Genomic DNA, 22,423 nt, shown 5'->3' with positions numbered 1-22,423 from the left:
TCTATATTAGCACCATTGTCTGCTGTAAATTCCAGTTTTTGAAAGCCTACTGATCCATAAGTTGACATGGCTAACTCATCCAGAAGCATCAGTTGGACTCCGTTATGGACCACAAACCAAATATAATAAGCTCATCAGGTTCCTTTCTGCAATTAATTAAACCTATTATTTCAAATTTGAAGTTATAGAGTAGCCTTTAAGCAAACCGATTATAAAAGTTATAAATTTTAACTTTTGGCACAAAGATATTGAGTGAAACACAGCATACGTCTATTCTAGACTTCATTATGATGGATAATTGTTAATTAGCAGACTGAATACTAGAGGCTCTTTAAGTGATCGTTGCCAAATTACATGTAATACATGCAAGCAAAGGTTAGTCCCAATCAATAGTACATATAATTGGTGTTTCACAAGGTCTTATTTTCTCTTACAGAGGAAAGTGTGTAAAATCAGATGGGAGGAAAGTTGCAAGCAGAAACTATGAACAAATACTAGAAATTCTTTAAGATTTTTCTTTTCTTTTCTTTTTCTGATGGGCCAGAATCCATAATTCTAGCATCCAGGAAAGTAACTTTGGCCAAAACCCCATTCTGGATCAGTGACAAACTGAGAGCAACTATCTACAATACCTAGAAAAACTAGGACTAGCAATTGCTAGGGATTTTATACAGGGCAGCAAACTGCTTGGACAAACGATGGATACCACAGAACGGCCCTTGGCTTGCAGATAAGAACAATGAAAAGGAGTCTCTCAAGCATACAGTATTCAATGAAGTGTTAGTAGCGGTTTAATCTTATTGAAAGATCGAGATAGTAAATAAATATGTTTACAATAGCTAATAATGATGTAGAAGTGAAAAAGTGTTCATCCGGTGGGATGCAGACCTACACTTCCCATGTCCTCTGTGACAGAAATGGACCAGGACCTTGTTCTGGGCAGCCACCTGGGCCATGGTCCTTTCTTGAGGCCTCCTAGACTCTGAAGAAGAGGAGATACAACTACAAATGGTTTAGAGGTAGGTGGCTAATTGAAATAATTCACATTACTAGTAGGCCATAGATGTTTTTTCCCTTGGAAAGGTGTATTTTTGAATAAGTAGACTAGTGAGGCTTGGCTAGATGAGCAGGGAACAGATAGGATCAATCCTGCCTGAAGTCTCAGAGGAAGAACTCCATATACAGCTAAGTAACCAAGAAACATGACTCCCACAGCTTCTATATAGGTTGATTTTACTCCGTGCTCTCTATTCTGTTCTACTGTTGGCCTTCAAGGTACACTCAATGACTGGAAATGGAAATATGGCGTTGCTTCAGACACTTATGTGACAGGGCACCATTTGTTAATGCTCTTTTTCAGCTTCTGCCCAGGGGAAAATAAAGACTGCTTGATTACACTCACGCAAGACAACAGATCTGATTCCCAGATTCATGTCTGTGATATTATCTGCTTGAGTACTCGCCAATTCAGGCTCCTTTCTGCCTGGGATATCGACTGCCTGCTCAGCCAGTTGGCCTTTGTGTTTCAGTTTGATGTGAAAGGACTTTATCGACAGAAAACAAATCAGTGCCTAATGCAGGAACTTCATCGCTTTTCACTGGGACTGGAGCTGTTGCCTCCTGCCTGCACTTGCCCAAGACTGAGCCGTTGGATTTCCTGACATTATCAACACAAGGTAATAACCTGGGTCTTTCTGGAACTAAAATGCTGCCTGCATTTTGACCTTCCACACCCAAAATTTTACACCTCTTATTGACCATATTTCTGCTCCTGACATATCTTTCAAATTCACTCCTCTGTACTCTTTATCCATCAAAGTAACGTGAGATGACTTCTTGCATACTCTGCTACTAAGAGCATGTAGTTCCTGTGTACTACGCACACCTGTGACATCTTGGCTTCACTAGTCAGTATAGAATAAAGTGAGCAGAAGACAGAACAGGCCTCCAAAGCTGTAGCAAATATTCACAGATACACACCTTTTTCTAAGAAGCTCAGTTTTCTAATTCTTCTCTTAGTCATACCCGTGCAAATTCATTGACCTCAATTAACTTCAGCAAGGCTGTGCTGATGTAACTGTGCTGCTTGCATGTATAACCTGTTCCATAAGCAAATATCTCTGCAAAATTCTATGGTAATATACCACACTTAGTAACCATACTAATGTCTTGGCTCATATCACATATTCATTTTTGCACAGAGAGAGTTATTGTTACTAGATGCTTTACCTTTTTTTTCTCATATTAGATTATCTATGTTCTCATTTTTTTTCCCACTACATGAATTTTTTCCCCGCTGGGAATCTTGCTTCTTTCTCTACTGTTTCCCCTGAAATTTGATAATAAACCTATGATTCTAAGATGCTGCCTGATCAGTATTTATTAGTTCTCTCTGGTGGCCATGAGCATTGCAGATGGGGGATTTCCATCACTAAACCATTACATGATCATCACAGCAGCACGTGGAGTCTTTGAATTATCACTGCCAGGTCTCCCATGTGCACTGCAGAGAAAGAATGCAACTCACGAAAAAGGGCGTGTTTTCAGTAATGTTCACACAAAGCTGAACATTTGGGTCAGTTTGGTCTTCCAGAGAGATGTGACTATGTCAGAATACAATGTTTCTGTGGCCACATTAAAAAAGAAAAAAATCAGTTCTGAGGTAGTTCAAAATTAAATTCCATCTGCATACGATGCCACAGAGTCTCATGGGAGAAGTTGCTTAAGAGCTCAATAGCAAAACCCTCCATCAGCACAGGTTTCTCCAGGTGTGCTCCAGCCTCCTGGTTCCCTTCCTTTCTAAGGTTCAACAGCCAGTTTCTTCCACTAACTCTTTACCAAACACAATCAGGCCCTTCACACCTTCTAGTCCTGAGTAAACTCACCAAGACCCTCCAGTGCAGTTCATGTTATCTGATGCCAGCAGTATAATATGGTCGTTTTCACAGCTCACGTAACAATATAAAACAAAACAAACCAAAAATCCAAGTGCATTTCTGCTCGTGCAAGCAAATTCAGCCAAAAGATTTAAAACAGCTTAATGAAATCAAATGGTTTCTGACTTCCATCCATCTGTGTTTCAAAACCACATAAAATACACAAGGAGGGAAATCAACAGAAAGGATATGAATGTACCAAAATTTTAATTGCTGCTCTTCTGATTGGATGGAAAGGACTAAGTATATACAAGGCAGGAGTGGCACTAAATCGAAAGATTGTCTTCCCTTTGTTCAGTACTATAAATGTCTGGAAAATAAAACAGAAAATGAGAACATTCAGTATTTGCATTCATGCTCAGCTTTTTCCAGCCCACGTCCCATTGGGAAATTCCTGCCAGTATCTCACACTCCGTTCCCCACTCCCTCCCAAGAACCCCAAATTCCTTTTCACTCAAGTGAAAAGTTTTGTCCAAACCCTCCCAGCAGAGCTGTTGCCTATCCTATTGCAATATCCCAACTATTTTTAATTCCTTCACTCCTTACAGGGTCCTGTGCCACAACTCCCATCACAGGACTGGGAAGAGAGTGGGATCACCTTTAAAAATAAAACAATTATCTGGACACTAAAAGGTATTGGAGGGACTTTTATGATGCTCTTCTTCCCAGGTGCTGGGAACCTTATTGTGTTGTTACTCATCTTCCCTATCTTGAGCACTTTCTCTCAGTTGATACCTGTTGTTTCACCAAGAAGCTGCACAAGTCACAGCTCCGCAGCAGGACCTGACCTTGGCACTCAGGTCATCGCACTCAGGTTAATATGGGCAGACGAAACTGATACTCCAAGTTATCTTATATCCAAAGCAAAAGTGAATTGGATGCTGGTCCAGTTTACAGAGCTCTGAAGATGCCCCACTATGCATGGAGGAACTAATATGCACTCAGAGACTGCATCAGGACACTCAATAGATAAACTATAAGCAACTCACCTACCTTGAGCCTAAGACTTTAATGACAGTAAAGCTGCAATTCTATATCCTGCTGCTTGTGCCTTGGAATAACTGGCAGATTTCAACGTAAGTTAATTCTGGCCCTTCCAGGTAAGTAATCTGTTTGTCCCTATCCATTTAACTTTTATTCACTAGCCATTCATTGCACCTGTTCCTACACTGTTTTAATAGAAGCATTATCATGATCATATTGATTTATTATTTACAGGAAATAATATAGCAAAAATCAGAATACCAGTACCTGAAAGAACTGGAAGCTGCCTACAAAATACAGTGTTTCGAAGCTTTCTTTTGTTCCCTGTGTTGCAAAATGTTTGCAAAGGGGAATGAACTGTAGTAAGCAACCAGCCCAGCTCAGCTGTCAACAGTCTTTTGACAGAAGCTGTTTGCGCTGCTGTGGCTTTGGTCCAGCCTACACGTGATTCCTCATCAGGTGATGCTCACTTGGGGTGAACCTCACACTCTCCTGTAAAGCAGCAGCATTGCAAAAGCTGCTCACATCTCCCTTCAGCTCTTATTTTGGTCATCTTAAATGGAGCTGAACTACCCCTCAGCAGGCAAAGAACCACCGCTCTCCAGGAACGGTTGCAGAGGTGCCTTCTGCTCTTGTGTAGAGTGCTAGCACAAGGCTCAAGTCACCCAGAAGTCCTTCACATTAAGGGGCTTAAGAGATAACCAGACCTGTGAAGAGTCAAGGCTCATGCAGTAGGCAAGATAGGGTAGATAAAAACCTCTGGCTTCATTTAGCTCAGCTACTGCTCTGCTCTTTTCAGACACTGTGTATTCATACCCAGGGTTATCTAAAAACACCTAAGTTTTAATTATGGTTTTTTATCCCTCTCTGCCCCCCTGCTTAGATGTTTTCTGGGAGCCCTGCTTGTGACAAAACTCTGATCCTTAATCTGGAAAAAAACATTTTTACAGGATGTAAAAAGATAACAACCAGAGCCCTCAAAATAGAGACAGAGTTTATGCTTCAGCAAAAGCAAAGGATGTCTGGTTGGTGCTCACCTTACGATCATTGTAGAAAGGGTCAAGGTCCTCCAATGGCTCTCCAATGAGCTCTGGAGGAACAGTCCCATAGATATCCGGCAGCTTCTTGCAAGCTTGCAAATCAAACTGAGGCTGAGGCTTCTCTTCTTCGCCCAGCTGCTCTCTATACTCCTGCTTTGCATTCCTTGCAAGCTTCTCCGCAATTCGTTTCTCAATAGCAGCCAAGGATTCAGGCGTGAACCGGTGGAAGCTGTTAGTACCCGGTGGTAACAAGAAGTCAGCCATCTTTTCATCCTGCTTTGTCTTTACTGGTCGTTACTCCTAGTACTGGAAACAGCTGAAACAAGAAGTACCAAAGGTTAGTGACAGAAGTAAAGCAAGAAGAACACAGCCATCAGAACCAAAAACCCAACCAACCAACCAAACAAAATGAATCAAATAACTTGTTGGCTATCTATTATCAGGAACCCCTTCATCTACTTTCATGTGGTTAGTAGAACATAAAGGAAAACAGAAAGGACTGGAACTAATTTGAAGTAGGAATCACTCATCATCAGAGCTAAAAAGACTTTGTAGATAGACTGGAGTATCCTTATGTTTTTCAGTCACTTGGGATCCTAAATCCAAACTAAGGAGTAACTCAAGATTCACACAAGCTTAAGTTTCACTGAAAGCCACAGTAATTTGGATTCCTAACTCATTTTTGAAAATGCAGCTCTGGGAGTGGATGAACAATGTGCCTAACATGACTGCAAGGCAGATTTAAATCAGCCCATCTTCACCCACATGATGCAAACTCTAAAAATCTCCCAGCTGTTCTATTCCAAATTTAAAGAGTGAAGAAGGGTCAAGTTCAGATTCTTAAATCACATAGAAATTCTTCATAATCTCTGTCTTAGGCTTCTGCAACATAATTTTTACTTTCCTTTGAGATAGGAAATACCATCTTCGAGATATCTGCCAAGACTTTTAAGCATTTTCTTCTCCTCCACACCCTACAATCTGAAGGATGTTGGAAGCCCAACTCTGCCTCCCAAAGCCCCAGGACCTTCATGAGAGCACTCCAGGCTTCTGAGATGCTGAATAACCACAGCTGCCAGTTCACCACATCTGAAAACCAGGCCCCTTCCAACCAATACCAGTTTGAAAATCTAACCCAAACCAGAGGGGTCTGACCATCTTGGGTTGATGGTGTTTCACTGCAAACACTTCCAATTCTCACCTGAATGAAAACAAGTGAGAATTGCCACATCTCTTCAACTTGCATTAATTAAGTTAAGCATGAAAAACACAACAGAACACCTTCTTCTATCTGCTCTAAACAACATGGATAGCTGTGAAAACTAATGTAAAACTACTGTATGAAAAGGGATGAGGCTAATCCCTGTTCTAGTAGCCTGCACAAATCCACCCAAGTTCACTGAAGCCGCATTTTCCAATTTAAGAGTGACTTTAGTGGTATGTTTTTCCAGCAAGAGATATCCTCACCATGCAACAATTAAGACTAATTTCACAGAAGAAATACAGCCCATGTTTTTTAACCACCACCAGACCATGCATACTGAATCAGAATATAAGCTAGTGACAAACAAAATAGTAGATTTTGAGGTGTGCTGTCCTATCGCATTCATTGATGTGTGCAGGATACAGTTCTTTGTTCAGCTGCGATTGTTTTCTCCTTTCAGATGGTATTTGTCTATTTAGAGTGGATAGTTCCAGATAGTTTGCTTCTATTAGGCTCTGCGATGACAGCATTTTTGTTAGCAAACAAGACTTTAACTGGACTCTGCATGACAAATAGCATATTTATTGACTCAATTTATTTAAGTACTCTTTCAAATAACCACTGTTTTTCCTATCCTGTCTTTGTTTACAAATGAATTCATTAAATTGTCATTGATCACAGCCTATCATACAGGAATGATTTACTGGAGCTTGTACATTATACTCTGCTTTACTGCGTGTTTGAACAAGCATGGCTAAAATGAATTAGCCCCCCTCGAGTTTGGGTATTCTGACATTCTTCTTTATTTAGATCTATTCTCTTTATTCCCTTCCATTCTCCCCCCACATCATTTGTTTTATTCCCTTCCTTCTGAAAAACAGGAAATTAGAAGCTTTCCTGCAAACTGAGTTTTCTTATGCTGAATGCTTTGTGACTCAGCACCAGTGCAAGCAAGTAGAATTTCACTTTCTATAAATTACATCAGTACAGGTGGCCAGAGAATTCTCAGTTTTGCTATCATTTCAGTTTTTGTTTCTTCACAGTGAAACTTGTTTCTGTGCTGAAAGGGACAACAAAAATCAGTGGCTGATAGGTACTTTTGGAAGGGCACAGACTAGGTCTCTAAACTGGAGAGGGGATCATTGTGGGCTGTTAGTTGAGGTCTAGAAAATCGTAAGCACTGTTAAGACGGCGAATGGGGAATGATTGTTCTCATAATAAAAGAATGGAAAACCTTCAAATGAAATCACAGAGCAGCAGGTTTGAAACAACTACTGGAGCCACTTCCCACATGGTGCAGTTAGGCTGTGAAACTTGTTGGCTGCAAATGGCAAGGATTCAGAAAGCCACAGGACAAATTCAAGGGTGAAAGATCTATTAATGGTTTTGAACAAAAAATGCTGTCTCTGACTGAGAAAATCTCCTAGTTGCAGAACATGGGCACATGCAAGAAAGACTACTTATGATATCCCTAGTTTTACACTCTTCCTAGGCTACCAGTCTGGAGAAACCAGTCATCTGATCTTATGTCCTTTTGTCCTTGTGTAGCACTAATGTCAACATGAGACAGGCTGTGCTTCTTGGGCAAGGGCTCAATCTGCCTGCCAGGTCATAGAATCATAGACTCTTAGAATAGCTTGTGTTGGAATGGACCTTCAAAGCTCACCTAGTCCAACAAGATCAGGTTGTCAGAGCCCCATCCAGCCTGGCCTGGGATGTCTCCAGGGATGGTTCATCCACCACCTCTCTGGGCAACCTGGGACAGTGTTTCACTACCCTCAGTGTAAAAAATTTCTTCCTCACGTCTGTCCTGAATCTCCCCTCCTTTGTGTTAAAACCATCACCCCTTGTCCTCTCGCAACAGGCCCTGCTAAAAAGTCTGTCCCCGTCTTTCTTACAGGCCCCTTTTAAGTACTGAAAGGACACAATAAGGTCTCCCCGGAGCTTCTCTTCTCCAGGCTGAACACCCCAACTCTCTCAGCCAACAGGTCCATATCTGTCCTGTGCTGAGGAACCAGAGCTGGACCAGCACTCCAGGTAGGGTTTGTGGCTGGCCTGAGCTTACACAGACATAGAAGCACACAGAGAACTAAAGTTAATACCCCTGTACATTTGCAGGTGCTCAAGATCCACACTGCACCAACTACCTGCTTCTAGTACTTCAGAGAACAGGTAGGCTGGGTCACTGTCTCCAACCTACATTCCCTGTACTGGAAAGATGGTGGAAGCCACCTCTGCACTACCTTCTCCTTATAGGTGAACTGGAGGCATGGCCATATAGCATGAAGAACACCAAGTACCTTCCTGAGATAAGAGAATGTGTGGAATGTTTCTGCTAAGTGCTGCAGTTTTCATGGATCTCAAAAACTTAATCTTCACTAGTATGTTCAGCATCCTTCTCAGACTTTCTTAAAGACTTCTGAAAGAAGCTATTCTGGCAACAGTGAAATTAAACAAACAAACAAACCCAAACAAACAAACAAAAAACCCCCACAAACAAAAAAGGATAGGGAATGGTGAGAGAGACAAAGTAGCCAGAAAAACCTAATCAAAATGAGAAGTTGGGGTTTTTTTTGGTTGTAGATTGTTTGGTTTTTTTTTAATGCTTAAAGCGTTCTCTTATTAGAAAAGTGATTCGACTTCAAACTGGTGAAACCAGATCTTTTCAATTTAATTTGTTAATTCCAGAAAAACAGCTGCCTAGGAACAACTGGAAAATCCTACACAAACATAGAGTTTTGCTACTCTTTTGTTTACTTTTCCAACAGCCTTACAACTGAAACATCTTGGCATGTTTTGTGCTCATATTGCATCTAAGTTAAAGTTCCAAGTTTTAGTATATATATTTAGCCTAATTCTTTTTTTAATTTCACATGCTTTCAGGAAATGGACAAGATAATTTAATGGGCCCTCTCTATGTCTAATTTATTTTACTCTATTAATTGCAAGCATTTCTACAAATAGCCAGGGTTAGCCCAGATGTTTCTTAAAAGGGTAAAAAAGCACCACAGCTTACAAAGGAAAATCATCAACGACTGAATCAAAGATCTGGAATGCCATTTCTTAAGAGATAATACCTGTTGTGACTCACATTTTACAACATAAGCCTGGATTTTTGCATTCCTCTTGAGCATATTTTTGAAGCGCAAGTCTTCAAACACATTGTTTCTGTGATATCACCATGCACAGAATGAACGTTTCCCTCTTGCTTTGTCTTTGTTAAGTTCAGTTAACATCGGTTCTTGCTGATAAAAATGTACTGGTTATGTAAACAAAATGTGCATACAAAAATAAAGCCCCAAGACGCGTATTTCCTATGGCATGGCAAGAAGTGAGAACAGTACAAACAAATAAGCTAGCGTCTCTATTTATTCACAAGGATAAATATCATTTTCCATTGCAGTTTTAGCATTGCTGTCATAAGCTCCAGCTACCCCTGCTCAAAAGACCTTTCAGGTTCTCAGAACATGACCTGCATGCCCTACGAGCCTTTCTTTGACTCCCTGTGGATGGGTGACCATCACCCAAATGGCCACTATGGGTAATGGGTGGTGTAAATACTGGGAAAGTGGGTCCCACTCACCACAAGCTGGCTGTCCTCCTTCTCTTGCACGGGTTTTGTGGACTCAGACTACCACTCTGGTGCCTACCAGCCCCTCATCATGGCCCAAGATGCTTCAAGAATAGCGTAGAATTCTTTGCCTGACAAGTATCAAGGACATGCATGCATATATTTCAGACATTTGGCAATGGTAAAAAAGGAGCCGAACTTGAAGATCAACAATGTGAACGTGGCACTCATAGGCCAAAGGTTAGATACCATCAGACATGCTCATCAAGAGTAGGATTGTATTCAATCAACCCTACTGATTTCCATAATGCCACTCACGAGTCTACCATGGGCTGAGTAGATGGATGACAGCCTGTAGCACCACATGTGTTTCCCCTGTGATTCTACTAGGTCTAAAGCATAAAAAATAATAATCAGGAGTCCTAAATTCTCCTTTTATTTAAGAAGTGTTTGTGACTAAATATAGACTTTGCATTCCTACTGCTGTGGTAATAGTCATGAGGATGGGTTTATCCTAAATTTTTGAGACTACACGGAACCCAGTCATCTTTTTCCCCCCTCTTTTCATATAATCTCTTTAGCATTTTCCTTTGACCTGCAGAGCACTGCAAAACATGAGAATAATAGGCTAGGGAAATATAAAACCCTATGATGACATATTTAATTTAATGTTACTGGCCTAGATTCACAAATTCTCATGCATAAGTTTACACATACACACAAACATTTTATCATGTTTAAAAAGACTACAAGCGGTATGGGACTGCATGGAAGTTTTATTCCATGCATGAAGTAATGATTTCATGGAGAATTCCTGGTTTTAACTGATATCAAATAAAGACCTTCTACATGAAGAAACAAAGATCAAGAGGCTAAAGGAGTCTAGGAGACTTACACACTCTTCATAATTTTCCTAACAACCAACAGCCAAACTTTTGAGACTTAATTCACTTATATTTATACCACACTTCAATTCCACAGCTATGAGGTGTCATGGGAAATTCTCTTTTAACTGAAAAATTTCAGTTGCTGCTAATACACATTCTGAGGGTCTGTGCGCTCACATCAAAACAAGGGGGAACTAAATAATGCAGTCCTTGAAATGTTACACAGCACATTCATTACTTCTGCTTAAACTGATATCTAGTTTGTTTCTTTTTTCCAACAGGCATAATTTTGTCAAGACCATAAACAATGATTTTTTTTTTGTAGTACACGTTCCTAACACATATAATCAGCCAGATCTCCAGCTGGCTTAAATCAGCAGAGCTCTACCCATCCCAGCGAGGTCACAGCAGCTGGGGAAGTGATCTATTAGCACCAGGAATATTTGGATAGAAATGCTTTCTTTAAAGAAAGTACCTTCACACTGGAACACAAACACCAGAGAGCGTGTAATTGAGGTTTTAAAGTAGTGACCTAGAAGGTAACCAAGCTTGCAGGAGGCTGGAAAACCCTGGGTTTTTTCACAATGTATGAAGGCAGTCTGTAAATGCTTCTTCATCCAGGGGTATCTTGTTGGGCGAGTTCAGAGCTGGAGTGCAAAAAACAGGTGCTGGAGACGCCAACACCTGGTGGGGACCAGGGAGGCTCCTGTGGCTGGCATGCAGTGGAAAAGTTCTCTATTCCACAAAAATCTGATGGAAAAAGGCTGCAATGTTTAGCTCTTGAAGGAGATCTCCTAAGAAAAGCGCAGCATGGAAATCAGCCCCCGTCTGATGCAGGAGGAGCTGCGATACAGAGTTCCTGTTGCTGCCCGCGTCACGAAGCAACCCTGCAGGTTGATATGACATCTCGTAACACAGATTTCCTAAAATGAGCCCTGTTTGTTTGCCGTGCATGCTGACCAAGGGCAGAAATAAACATGAGAACTCATCGCGTTCACATCGTTGAGGAAAATAACACCCCCACAAAATGTCCAAACCAAAACCTCAGAGTCACTGAGCCACGAGCCTGTCGTCACAACCAGGTCTGTCTATAACGTAGCTTCTTTTAAATCCAGTTTAATCACTTTTGCTGGCATTCTGACATTATCTTATCAATAAGTCATTGGTAAAGTCTTCAGAAAGCTAACATGTGCTAAAAGGAAATGAATTCAGAAGATTTCATCCTGATACTGAAATGGTATTTGGGGATGACAAATGTTATGCCAAGAATTAAGTGCTGGCACTACGTCTTCTCTTATAATAAAATATATATTTTAAGTGTGCTAAAAATATTCTGCTTTCTTTGCAGGTGTTTTTATTTCAAATTATGCTGCAACCAAATAACATAAATAAGCAAGAGGGAAGCAGCATATTGTAGTTACCAGTGTGCATCTCTATATTTTGCTGAAAATTATAATCCTCTGCACCTAACAGGTTTTCAGATCTATTTTAATTAACTAGAGATTCACCTCAGAGTTATTTTAGTATAAACTACCCAGCCTTCAGATGCAGGGAAACATTTGTCCTTTGCCACTTTAAAACTATAGAGTTTGCAAAGAGCTACCAAGAAAGAGGAATGTTTTCAGCTCAGGATGCAGTCACTAGCTTTTGAAAAAGAAGTAAGAAATCTACAGGAGGAATCCATGTTGTGCCAAGTATACACACTACTCACACCATGAGGTGCTTTGAATGCCCATATGAATAAAATATGTCAAATCTGGTCCATTTTATTCACACAGTGTTTTATAAGGACATTCTAATGGATATAGGACATTGTAAAACAGCTATTAGAACATATTCTGAAGCCATTATGGGACAGTTATACTGCTGAAAGATGGCAGGTTTTATTCTGGCCACCAAAAGCTTTGCTATATGCTTCCAGAGAAGAGGCAGGCACGGCTGGAAAGCTGTCTGATGTATTACCACTAAGTTGTAAGTAGAGCATCACTGATCTCCCCACCCCCCCCATCTAAGTTATGGAGACATATTTCATCAGCAGGGAAAACCAACAGACTTATAAAAGCCATCAGCAGAACTGGCACGTTTACATTAAAAAAGATGGATGAAACTCTGTAAGTAAAGCCAGCACCTCTTTCACAATTTTAGCACTGAACTAACAGACAAACATGACATAACAACTGAACTCCATTATTCAGAGTAAACAGAACAATATAGGTTTTCCTTCTTTCAGGTGACAGAAACAAAGAGAGACAGCGGTGAAGGGTCAAGAAAATACGAGGCGTGAAAGGCTGGGACAGACAAACACAAATTACGAAGCATTAAACCGTGAGAGGTGGCAGGTCCCCTTTCGACATCCTGCAAATACGAAGTGAGACAGCAGGTCCTGCCAAGTCTGCAGTATCGGAAGCACTTTGCTCCATGACCACCATCCTTCATGGAACTCCACCCCACCTGCAAACCCACCCCCAACTTCCCATCCCTCTCCACCTCTATCCCTTTCCTAGACACTTACCAAGAAAATTATCTCACCCTCCCACTCACTTTATTCCAAGTCAACATTACCTTTCCACAAACCTCTCCCTGTCCACAGTGATAACCCCCGAGTGGAGTACTGCATCCATCTCTGGAGCCCTCAGGTACAGGACACACATGGACCTGTTGGAGAGGGGCCAGAGGAGGCAACCAAAATGACCAGAGCAATGGAACACCTCTTGTATGAGAACAGGCTGAGAGAGTTGGGGTGTTCAACCTGGAGAAGAGAAGGCTCCAGGGAGACCTTGTTGTGGCCTTTCAGTGCTTAAAAGGGGCCTCTAAGAAAGATGGGGACAGACTTTTTAGCAGGGCCTGTCAGGATAGAACAAAGAGTGATTCTTTTAAACTAAAGCAGAGGAGATTTAGACTTAGATAGAAGGAAGGAATTTTTCTTACACTGAGGGTGGTGAAACACTGGCCCAGGTTGCCCCGAGAGGTGGTAGATGAATCATCCCTGGAGACATCCCAGGCCAGGCTGGATGGGGCTCTGAGCAACCTGAGCTGGTGAAGATGTCCCTGCTCATGGCAGGGGTGGCACTGGCTGAGCTTTGGAGGTCCCTTCCAACCCAAATGATTTTATGGTTCTATGACATTCACACCAATCCTATGTGATTTTGGCACAGTTACTTTATTTTTTCCTTTGTCCCATGAAATGCATCAGTGTCTCTCATGGTAAGTTCCCCCGCACAAGGATGCATAGTCCCTATCTATGGTTTTAGATAGTGTTCAGCACTATGATATGCAGGCCTTTTCAGCAGTTTTGCAATAAAACACACCAGAGAAAAAACAGAAGGCACAGATTTAGAAGTGCACTGGCAAAATTATCCTGCTCGGTAATGGAAATAGAGACTCACAAAGGACAAATTGAACAAGGAACCTATCAGTGAGTAGCCGGTCACTGCTTGCTGGGGTATATTAAAGATTTGATTTATTATTTAGTGCATTGTAAATTTGACAATACCATTTGGATAAAGCTAGTGGATCTTCCACATGATGGAAGAGATTTCCCTCCCTGAGAGAGAAAGATTACTGCTGTCCAAAAGGGAGGGATATTCTGCCCGTTTGCAATTGAAAACCGACATGGTTCGGTTGCCAAGTTTAGGAATCAGAGTTAAGAGCTTACATGGGCTCTGGGGGTGCAATCCTCAGCTCACGTCAGTCAAGGGGAATATTTTGTGTGACAGCAATGGGCGGTGGGTCAGACCTCTGGCGCCAGAGAGACAGAATTATTTCACTTCTGTCATTCCTTTAAAATACGTTTACTCCAGAAGCTCAGCGTAGCTTCATGGAAAAGATGCAATGGATGCTGGTGCCAACTGACAGCGATTTGATTTGAATTACATAATACTCTAAACCATTATGTAAATGAGGCTGACAAAGACAAGGAGGCAAAGAAGTCAGGGATTTTTCACAGTATTTCGTTTTGTTGTTGGGATTCTTTTTGGTTTTTGTTGGTTTGTTGGTGGTGTTGTTTGTTTGTGGGTTTTTTTAATAAAAAACGAGTAACCTTTAATGGTAGCACCAAGATTGCCGCCTTTTAGCTACTGCATTTTGCTGGCAGGTTAGCTAAGTTAAACTTTATCTCTCCTGACATTAACCAAAACCTAAAGTTCATCTGAGCAAAATGATGGGAAGCATCTAAAGAGTGGTAGACGTGGATGATTTTAGAGGTATGAGTGAGTCACATCACCAGGAGTGGTTTTGGCTATGACCCACTGATGTCAATGAGACTTACGCTTCTGAGAACCCTGTGGATCTCCTGAATATTCCTCCCCTTTTCCCTCTGTATAATTTCCTCATCTTTTAACATGAAAGATTTTTTCAGAGTAAATAACACATTACACAAACATTTTTTTTTTTCCAAAAGTCGTGACATTTTCTGTTAATTAGCAATAATATAATCATCCAAATGAAACTGCTGGGGATATTGCATTTACTAACAAACTACATTCAAATATGCGTTTATGTGTCAACAGTGCATGCTTGAGTGGTTGGTAATACTCAATTGGGCTTGAGGCACAATGCACTGGAAGCATATAATAATGGCCTAATATTGCAAACCCTGTTGTGGATTCTTGCTTAATTTAGCTTATGGGACCAAACAGTCAATGAATAAACCAGAAAATAATACATCAAGTAGCCTGTGAAAGAGGAACATCTGATGATGGTATCGATGCAGGACTTTTTCTAAATGGAAAATACACTAGATCCAGAATTTGTGAACGTGTTTGCACTTCCTGAAAGAAAAAACACTATTCCTAAAAATAACTTTATTATTACTAATAGCAGTGATAAACAGAAATTACACCAAGAAATCATCAAATATCTTGACCCTAATCCCTTCCTATGGCCAAGGTTCTTGCTGTGCTAGAGGCCTTCAATAATATATAAAAATTGGCAGCAAGGAAAGAGCCCCCAAGAGACATTGGGTCTATGAGGTATAATAGCACCTGCTCTGGTAAGGTCCTAAAATGGTACAGAAGTTACTCTACTTCTTGAACACTCCAAAAATTTGACAAGAAAAGGGAAGATTTTGGTTACATCTCTTGTTATCTGCCACATGAGGGGCTAATAATTCATGTGCTGCTTGCTCCTCTGTACATTCACCTCTATCCTTATCCATCCTGCAGTATAGTTTCTCAGGTCAGACAGGACAAATAACATTCTAGAAAATTTTAGCAAAAAAAATTTCTATTTGATATGTAACTCCTGAGAAGTAGCCTCATACACAGGACTGAATAAACCAACAAAAATCTAGCTTCTCTGATGCATTGGAGCAGATTAGCCAAACCAGAGAAAGGTGACATGTCAGACGTTCAGAGAAAAGTAAGCACTGTTAGGACATGAGTCATCTCTCCTGTTTTTCTTGTCTACTTCAGTGAGATAAAACTCTGCTTTAGACCCTAGCAAAGGTCTTGATGATTCGATTTGTTTATTAGGACACCTAAATTTAGGTGTTGATATGCATCTGTAGGTACCTGTGAAGTGGATGTCTATACTTGCATGACTGGTTTTCTCTGACAGAGCAGGGACATCCAGACTGAAATCAGTCCCCTCTCTCCAAAATTCAGACCATTATAGAATATGATGCAACATATGTGATGTGTGTTAGCTTTTCTTCTGCTTCTGTCTTCTCATTAAAAAAGGGACCAGCTACCTCTACATGCATCATGGTAAAGCCACAAGTCATGGAGCTGTATCATCCCAGTGGGTGGCAAAGTCTTAAAAATTCTACAAGAGCTTTCCAGTGCCCACAATTACTTTATAATGTTAAGTATAGATCTTCAGCTTCAACAGACTGCATACATTTAATTAGTAAATGACAACCGCATTGTTCCCAGAAACATGATCACCCAGGTTATCCTGATGCTCTCAGACCCACCATGGATGCACAAATCTAGAACAGTTTTTTCTTCTACAAATTAAAGGGATGTTTGAGATCTGAATTGCGCAATTACATGGAAAAAAAGTTATTTTGAGCTAATATTTTTAAAAGTAGAGTGAAATACAGACTAGTGGCATCCATGACTCCTAGAGGACCACAATGAAACAACCTGAAAAAGATTTGAAAATGCATATCTGCCCTACTTCACAGCCAATTTCTTATTCCAGTCTTGGGCTTGTCTTGCAGATTATGTCAAAACATATAGTGAGTTTAAAAGCAAAACAACAGGGATAGCACAGTTCCTCCCTTCCTACACAAGTGTTTGTTCTGGCTCCAAAATATGCTTCCCCAATGCTAAATCCCTTCCAAAAATATTCCCAAAACTTGTAGTGCTAACTCCAGAAAAGCTGTCTGGGATCCAAGTTCTCTACTGCCAAAGAAGAGATAAATCTAACTGGAGAAAAGAAAAGCAGCAAATTTGGGTGGCATTTCACAGATTTCCCTTGTCCACGTCTCCAGGATACATTTCACACTCTCTAAGGGACTAATGACCATCCTTTATATAGGACAGTTGTATATTAGGTCCCCCTTACCTGATAATTATCTGTGGTGGGTTAGCCTAATATGAGCAGCTTGGTAGGCACGTGGCAGCCAGACATGGTTAACCCACCACACTACCCATTGAGGAAACCGCTTCTCACTTGTTCTCCAAGTCAGTGAGATGCAGAGAAGTTAAAGATGATGTCCTGGAAGTAAATGGTCACAGCAGACCAGACTGCAGCCTTGGTCTACAGTGTGACTTCTTCCTCCCCTTTCCATCCCCCAAAGTGATGGAGCTGGCAAAGAGAGCTGTGTAAAATGCTGTGACGAAAACACAAAAGAAAGCCAGGCCTTAGGTCCAAGCAAGAACAACATCTAGCTGGAAAGATCAGACCATTAAAAGCATTACTGATACTCTCAGTTCTTACAACTTACAATATTCCCAGGTGAATCTAAATTAAATTGAAGGTTCACATTAAGAATGTAATGGGAAAACCCATTTCACATACTTAACATTTACTCTCTCAGTGGCTAACAAGAATAAGATAGCCCAGGACTGAGTTCTGCTGATATATCGTAACTCAATTCTTACACATCCAAAGCAGAAACACATCTCCGTGCCTGGTCTACTTGTGTCTATTATTTAGGTATGGCCTGTCAGCACAGACATCACTAACTCCATTTTGCCCAATAAACACTGCAATGAGCCCAAGAACTGATGTGCTTTGCTTTCTGTTGGCTGGTATAGACAAGTAGCAGAGATACATGGCCTGGTCTTCAAGTGTTTCTGGTGTGGCTAGTGATGCCATCAGCTCTGTCCATCTTGTATCTCACTCATTGCCACCTTTTTCCTGCCCTGGAAAACACAATCTGAGTCCATCGTTCCAAAACTGCCCCCAAACCCAGGGCCAAGACTGTTCACCATGCTGACCTTGCTGCTCCTGCTTGTTCTCCCATCTCCATCATAATTTGGATGCTCCGACTTAAACTAACGTTACTATAAAGCAAATAGAAATATTTTACCGTGCATTTCTAAAAAAAGAATTGCAATCATCTATGCTTCCGTTACTTTAAAACTAAATTTATCAAGAGATTATTCTTCCGTGAGGTTTAGCACATGAGAAGTCTCATGTTTTAAAGTTCAGTCATTTCACAGTTATTTATGAGCAGAAAATCTTACGGATTAATTTTATAAAGAAGCACAACCAGCTTGGGGATCAGATCTTCTTTTGGTGTAAATGGTCAGAATGACTCTTCAGCCCATCGAGACTGTTTTTGGCTGTCTATATTGCTTCCTATGTTCACAGATAATGTGTAACTGAGCACCAATGAGATAAGGGTTACAATTCTCTTTCAGAAAAATCTGCCAAGTAACAGCTAAGACTCCTACGACTGCATAAGGGGAGAGAAGAAAACATCTAATTCTCTGGGGTTTTTTATTAGTTTAGTTTCTACATTAGACAGTTCTTTGAGTGCAATTGATTTTGTAGTTTCCGCTAAAGTTTCCAATTAATCATCCTCCCTCTTTGTGAGGATGTTTTACACAAAAACAGGAGACAGGAAAACATTTTAAAATAGGAAAATGTGCTTATAAAACCACAACACTGGCATGGATATGCAGAAGTGCAGGTTCTATATGAAGCCACCTTTTTGAGAGGATGGGGGAGCAGAGTTGCCTGCCGTGTGTAACAGCTGACTGCAAATTTCCTATTGAAACTCTATTTCTATAGAAAAATGCCTTTCCAATAAGAGAAGCATTTCAGTGAAGAGCATCTACTTTGAGACACAAATTTCTTTGTAAAACGGAGAAGCCTCCAAACTGAAAAGGGAACAGATTTCTCAGGGAAAAATCATAAAGAAAGAACTCTCTCTCCAAGAATGATGGGAAACAGACCAGAAATCATCCTAATCACATCCCATTGCTGTTTCTCCAACTGGCTTGACATCCCTATATCTGTGTTTTTGAAGTATAAGAAAAAAATTGGGAACTTTACATACTCATTTTGAGGTCGGTATAAAAATGTATTTTAAAATTACTCAGTTTCGACCAGACAAATGACTTCTCTTTAAATCACAAAGCAATGAAGGTGACAATATATATTCAAAACCAGGAAAACACTCTTTTCTTCTAAAAGTCATCACTAGAATCTCATACAAGCCTGAAACTCTTGACTGAGGACAAGGATCTTTTGGAGCTCTGAATGAGTAACAACATGATTATTACCAAAATAAATAAAAGATGAGCAAGCTGCCACTTAAGCTATGGATTTCCCACTGCAACAACTTCAAAACTTTCTTGAAACACAACAAATATATTAAAAAAAAAAAGTAGGCAGACGATAAAGCTCTAACTGATAGCATGAAAACAACAAGCACTTTGATTCAGATTAATAAATAATGATGGCGTGTTATCCAGGAAACAGCACAATGCCAAGTCTGTTTGATCTCAGACCAACTGTTGGGTAAAAGTATTCTGAAATGCTCTCTTGGGCAAATGAGCCAGTTGCATCTCATCTTTGGGACTTTGGTTATTTAAATGGGGCTTTCATTAAAAGAAGGAATTCCATCCTAGAAAAATATTACAACATGTCACCTTCCTAAGGGCAAACCCCAGCCTTACCTGGCTCACTGTGGGCTGAGGCCTAAGGAGTCAGGGAGCTTGGAGCATCCTCTGTTTTTGCCTTCCTACCTCCTAAATCAAGAAGGAAGTAATGGGAAAAGAAAAAAAAGGAGACTTGCAAGCACTGTCCCCTACATTTGATGGCTGCTCCCAAAAAGCCATTCTCCCTGCAGATCCCACAGACCACACCTAGAGCTACACCTAGCTAGGACTATCCCTTCCCCTTGGCCCTGCACAGTAAGGACCGTGACCCTCATTTTACACCTGGGAACACACACTAGTCCGGCTTAGGAGCACAGGGATGTTGAACACTCAGTGTCACGGCACAGGGAGTGGACAACAAAACTGGTGGTGGTGGAGGTACATCCTCAGTGTTCCTGGAGCCTTCTCCTAGGAGAAGTGACTGAGGCAGCACATGATTTGAGGAAGGTTTCTGGATGGACCAGTGAGAAACTCTGCCCTGGCTCCAGCTGCTCTATCACCCTCTCTGTTGCACATCGTGACTCTAAGGCTGAGTCCAGCCCTCACATGACATTCCAAGGCGGGCAGATGAGTACATTGCAGCTCACTTCCAGAGGGTAGAAAATGCTGCCTTACCTGAGGTCAGTCTGCTACAACCCACCTTCTCTCCAAAGAAAACTCTGTCATCTCTCAGGCTAGCATTTCCATTTCACAACCGACTCTTTTACAAGAGAGTTATCTTCCCATCCTCAAAACATCTAACAAAACCTTTATGTTTACGAACACACATTGCCCAGACAGGTGTTTCTAGACTTGTTCACATTTTTCAGCATAACCCCATGAAATCCTCCACTGGACACATGGCTCTGTCCCTACAAACGGGGCTTTGGCAGTCTGAGAGCTCAGCTGAAAAAAACCCCAAGCACTAACACAGGAAGTATATAAAAAAAATCTTATAAATGCTCCAAAGCTTCAGCTTCCAATAAAAATACAGTCATAATTCTTGGCAGTTGTTATAGTTGGTATGACATTACATCCATTTCCTTACTCTTATGAAAAAGCAAGCATGGGTATCCAATGTGCAGATGGGCAATACCACACAATCTGCTCTGCTCCCAAGTCTGTGTTTTAATGGATGCTCATAGGCTGTCACACAGTAAAAGTTGTCATCTTGTGGAAACAAGTGAACTCTGCAAAAAGCTGCTTTTAGGGTTCGTTGTAGTAAATGGACAGAAGTGATTCTGGACTTAACGGTCAACTTTTGTATGCTGTGACGTGAAATGTCTTCCAATCTGTTTCCTGCTATAACAACTCTACAGGACTCTGATCACTAATTCTAAATAGAGGAAAGTAATTTGCACAATTTTTGCAATTTAAAGTTAATATTTTTGGAAAATGCAAATCTGATGAGCTTCCTTTTGCCTCCAGCGCATGAGAAGTGCCAAGGTAAGATCCAGAGCAGTGAGATCACTGAGATACTCCACGCTAATCTGGAGAGATCAGCAAGATAAGGATTGTTTTACATTCATAATCCCCGATTTTACCAACTATCACTTTAGGCAGTTGGTGTTGGGTGTAGAGTTATTGAGATCTTTGTATCATCACACCAGTAGCACTTGTCCTCAATACTCAGTGCTAATAACAGAGAAGTGATGTTTTGGAGACTGAACACGGAACTGATTTTAGTCAATCAAAAACTTGTGGCACTATTAGCTGCAGCCCTGAGCTGTAAGAAAAATATTCTATGACTTTCTAGTAATAGTCCTGATCTATCCGCAAATTTCCAAAACTACACCAGACCCAAGGTGGAACAGATGGGCAAACAGGGATACAGAAAGAGTTGCAGGCACGATCAGGCTTGAATTTGGCATCCTCTAAAAACACCACCAGCGTTAAAGTTCTGTGGGGTCCACAATAAAGACATACTGTCAGCATCAGTTTGCATTCCCCGAATCTCACTGCTGGAAATGTACTTCACTCATGTTTGCTCTCACTCTGAATAGCAGCACTATGAGTCTTTGAGAATACTCAGATTTTACCCCTGTTTTTATGCATATTGTTTCTTGGTGCACTTCTTAACAGAAATAGGGAAGCATAATTTATTAGAAGTGATGGTATTTTGATTTGTGACCGTCAATAAGTCTGTGGCCTTCAAACACTATTATCAAGACATCCATTGAACTGGAAGCAGCATTAGAGAAGAGACAGCTAACTCAGCGTTCAAGGCTTTCTGTTCTTCCAGTATCTGAATATTGCCATCAGGCTTTCTGATAATACCAAACCCCTGACAATTCCAGGCAATCACACACTGATTTATTAAGGTGATCACATAGACAGGTGACTTGTGATACTGCACTACAAGGGTAACTTCGCAGATTGACGGTTAACATAATCATTTCTAGGGCCGTGCACAGGGTCTTGTGTTCACATCAGATTTTTCATGTCAAGATTCAGGAAACTCTGCAAATAAACACGATCATCTAGTCACAAATTTGTCTCGCTCTACCAGCAACAGAAATTAGAGAAGGTACAGTATCCATTTGGAGAACAGCCCAGACTCCAGAACAAGCCCTTTAGTGATCTAGTGAAAATCACCAGTATAAACTAGCATGTTTGCTTCTCTGCCTGACCAAAAGATGCTATGCAGCTACAGTTCCAGCTAAAACTTTATCTTAACCAGCATCTACAGGCTTTTAAATCTGGAGCTCAGATTGCAATGTGTTGGTCAGCTGCAAGAACAGCATCTCCATCACTGCTCTGCAC

The 22,423-nt window shown here is 40.9% G+C and overlaps 1 protein-coding gene across 1 annotated transcript in view; it reads right to left on the bottom strand.

The window, feature by feature from the left end:
* LOC102083872 (sodium channel protein type 5 subunit alpha) overlaps positions 1–22,423 on the bottom strand; it is a 194,471-nt gene that overhangs the window by 146,985 nt on the left and 25,063 nt on the right. The window contains exons 2-3 of the mRNA XM_065055229.1: positions 4,958–5,276; positions 3,136–3,246 (exon numbers count right to left, since the gene is read on the bottom strand). Coding sequence (XP_064911301.1) covers positions 3,136–3,246; positions 4,958–5,224 — 378 coding nt within the window. The 5' untranslated portion in view covers positions 5,225–5,276. The remainder of the gene's footprint in view (positions 1–3,135; positions 3,247–4,957; positions 5,277–22,423) is intronic.

This window comes from Columba livia, chromosome 2, assembly GCF_036013475.1.
Source record: "Columba livia isolate bColLiv1 breed racing homer chromosome 2, bColLiv1.pat.W.v2, whole genome shotgun sequence".
Taxonomy (NCBI): domain Eukaryota; kingdom Metazoa; phylum Chordata; class Aves; order Columbiformes; family Columbidae; genus Columba; species Columba livia.
This window is presented reverse-complemented; position numbering and strand designations above follow the sequence as displayed.